Source organism: Procambarus clarkii, chromosome 19 (genome assembly GCF_040958095.1).
Source record: "Procambarus clarkii isolate CNS0578487 chromosome 19, FALCON_Pclarkii_2.0, whole genome shotgun sequence".
Lineage (NCBI taxonomy): Eukaryota > Metazoa > Arthropoda > Malacostraca > Decapoda > Cambaridae > Procambarus > Procambarus clarkii.
In genome coordinates this window covers 44,810,187-44,812,640 of record NC_091168.1, presented here as the reverse complement: position 1 = coordinate 44,812,640, position 2,454 = coordinate 44,810,187, and the positions used below count along the sequence as shown (strand labels likewise).

The 2,454-nt window shown below is 36.5% G+C and overlaps 1 protein-coding gene across 1 annotated transcript; it reads left to right on the top strand.

The window, feature by feature from the left end:
• Nucleotides 1–760: 760 nt before the first annotated feature.
• On the top strand, nt 761–2,240 carry LOC138366475 (aly/REF export factor 2-like). Its single transcript, XM_069327529.1, has 4 exons — nt 761–919; nt 1,234–1,356; nt 1,567–1,753; nt 1,930–2,240. The coding sequence occupies exons 1-4, from the start codon at nt 761–763 to the stop codon at nt 2,238–2,240; spliced, it is 780 nt and encodes a 259-aa protein (XP_069183630.1).
• The last annotated feature ends 214 nt before the right edge of the window (nt 2,241–2,454 follow it).

Here is a 2,454-nt window from a genome sequence, read left to right as displayed (position 1 = left end):
GTCTATTAAAAGTATCAACACAAGACAGAACACGAAACAATGGGTATAAATTGGATAAGTTTAGATTTAGGAAAGACTTATTCGGACTTATTCGACTTATTCGGACTTATTAGATTTAGGAAAGACTTATTCGTAAATACTGATTCGGTAACAGGGTTGTTGATTTGTGGACTCAATTACCGCATAACGTGGTGGAGATGGAGCCCCTCGATTTTTTCAAGCGTGGGTTGGACATGTATATGAATGGGATTGGGTTAAATAAGAGCTGTATCGTATGGGCCAATAGGCCTTCTGCCGTTACCTTTGTTCTTTTGTTCTTATTATCGATTTTCTTCATTGCAAGTTGTTATTGTTGTTTTAGATTGATCTACTCTAAAAGGAACTTTTTTCTAATTTAGTAACTAAAATTTCTATGTAGCACGGGCTATGGTGAAAAGGTAAACCAATTCAATTGACTGCAACCGATGATGATTTCATAAATATTTCCATTTCACACAGAAATTACACTAACGTGATACATCAGTCGATTAAGGCAGTGTCTGGGATGCTCCCGGACGCAGGTTCGAATCTTCGTCACGGCCCGTGTGGATTTGTTTATTTCCATTTCGTCAGGTACATGTAGAGGTGAGGTGTTTTAACATAAATAGATCTGAAAATCTGGCAGAAAAACATCGATCGGACTGTGTGTAAACTGGCTAGAAGATAGTGTGTTGGTTATCCATTCAGTTAAGGATACATCCTGTCATTTCTACCTCCAAACATGGCAGCTGATATTGATATGAGCCTGGATGACTATATTAAGACTCGAATGAATATGGTTGGTTCAAGAACATGTCGAGACCGTTCAGAAGATCCTCAGAGGATGTCTGTTTTGAGCACTGTGGTTGTGGCAAGTCAATGCAAGGATATGACAGACAAAGTAAGTTACGCTTTCCTTATATTAATCTGAGATAATTAGTAAACATTAAATTTCAACTAATAACTACAAAATGTAAAGTAACCTATTTCAATCATTTCTAATGATGGAGTTTTTATGATTCTTAATATGTTAACTGTATCTGAGTTAGTGAACCAGAGGCATAATATTCCGGATTTGAGGAACGTTAACTTTTATATTACTAGTTCTGCTTGAATGATTCCTATTTTTGTCTAAATCATTTTTCATTGAGTTATTAAGAAGTCTTACTCGATGAAACCATGTTATATATTAAAAAAAAAAATCACGTTTTACAGGACAATTGCAGAAGGAGCAACATCATGCAAAAGAGGGAAGGATTCCGCAATCATAAGTTGGGTGAATCGGCCAAAGTCCTCATATCTAACCTGCGATATACAGTAACAGACGCAGAAATTTATGTGAGTCAAAGAATATTGAATATGAATGAAAGAAAGTTATGAGAGAATTCTGCAGTAATAAGATTTCTAGCGCATCAGTTAACTCTGATCAGTTATTGTAGTGTAGTGCGTGCAAAACGCACAACAATAAAGTGGTGTAACTCAAGCTATTCTCAACCTGTTTTTAAATATGTACTTGTTCTCCAATACAGAATCTTTAATCTTTTTCAGGAGCTGTTTGCTGAATTTGGAACCATTATAAATGCAGCAGTTAACAATGATAACTTGGGAAAGTCATTAGGTACAGCGTATATTGTCTTTGCCCGAGAAGCAGATGCACTTCAAGCTCTCAAGCAGTACAACGGTTTTAGTTTTCATGGCCGAACAATAGGAATCACCATGGATGGCGGATCAGCTGGTAAGTCATGACATTAGATTTTCTTTGCAAGTTTTCTCTTATGGAAAGGTTGACTTCTTAGCTTTGAACATTTTCACATTAATGTATCAAGTTCTAGTGATGTCATTATCCATGTATTTGTTGTTCTACTATGAAATATAGTAATTAATGAGTTGTATTATCTTCCCGATATTTAGGTAGTGGCGACATAAAAGATCGGCTTGACTACAACAGAGTCTACAGAAGAGGCTATCGTGGAAAAGACCGCACTGGCTACCGTCTTGGCGATCGTACTAACAAACGGAGTGCATACAAAGGCAGAAAATTCATTAATTACAGTAATAGAGATGTCGAACGTGGTGGAAATGGTAGAGGCGAGCGTGATGTAAGTAGTGACGAACGCTTTGGCTACATTGACAGCAACCACGAGAGATGGTTTGGTAGGCGGGATACCAGGAATAAGGTATATAATGGCAATGATCCGGATATTGAGTGTGATGCCTGGTAACTCCTGACTAGAAATTGGCTATTGATAATTTTATAAAGTTTTTGTGTAATAAACTTTAAATAATAAACTGTAATAATTTTTTGTTAAATTTGTCTATTGGTTAACCTCAATGATGCAAGAAAATATGTTATTTTACTTATTGGAATGTGAAGCAACTGCAGCCCTGCACAACAAACTCAACATTCATCCAACGAGAGCAGCTGGATTAGATGTA

Coding starts and splice junctions, on each gene's coding strand:
- LOC138366475 (XM_069327529.1), top strand. CDS start 761: ATGGCAGCTGATATTGATATGAGCCTGGATGACTATATTAAGACTCGA. Junction 920..1,233: donor GCAAGGATATGACAGACAAA/GTAAGTTACGCT, acceptor CACGTTTTACAG/GACAATTGCAGAAGGAGCAA. Junction 1,754..1,929: donor CATGGATGGCGGATCAGCTG/GTAAGTCATGAC, acceptor CCCGATATTTAG/GTAGTGGCGACATAAAAGAT.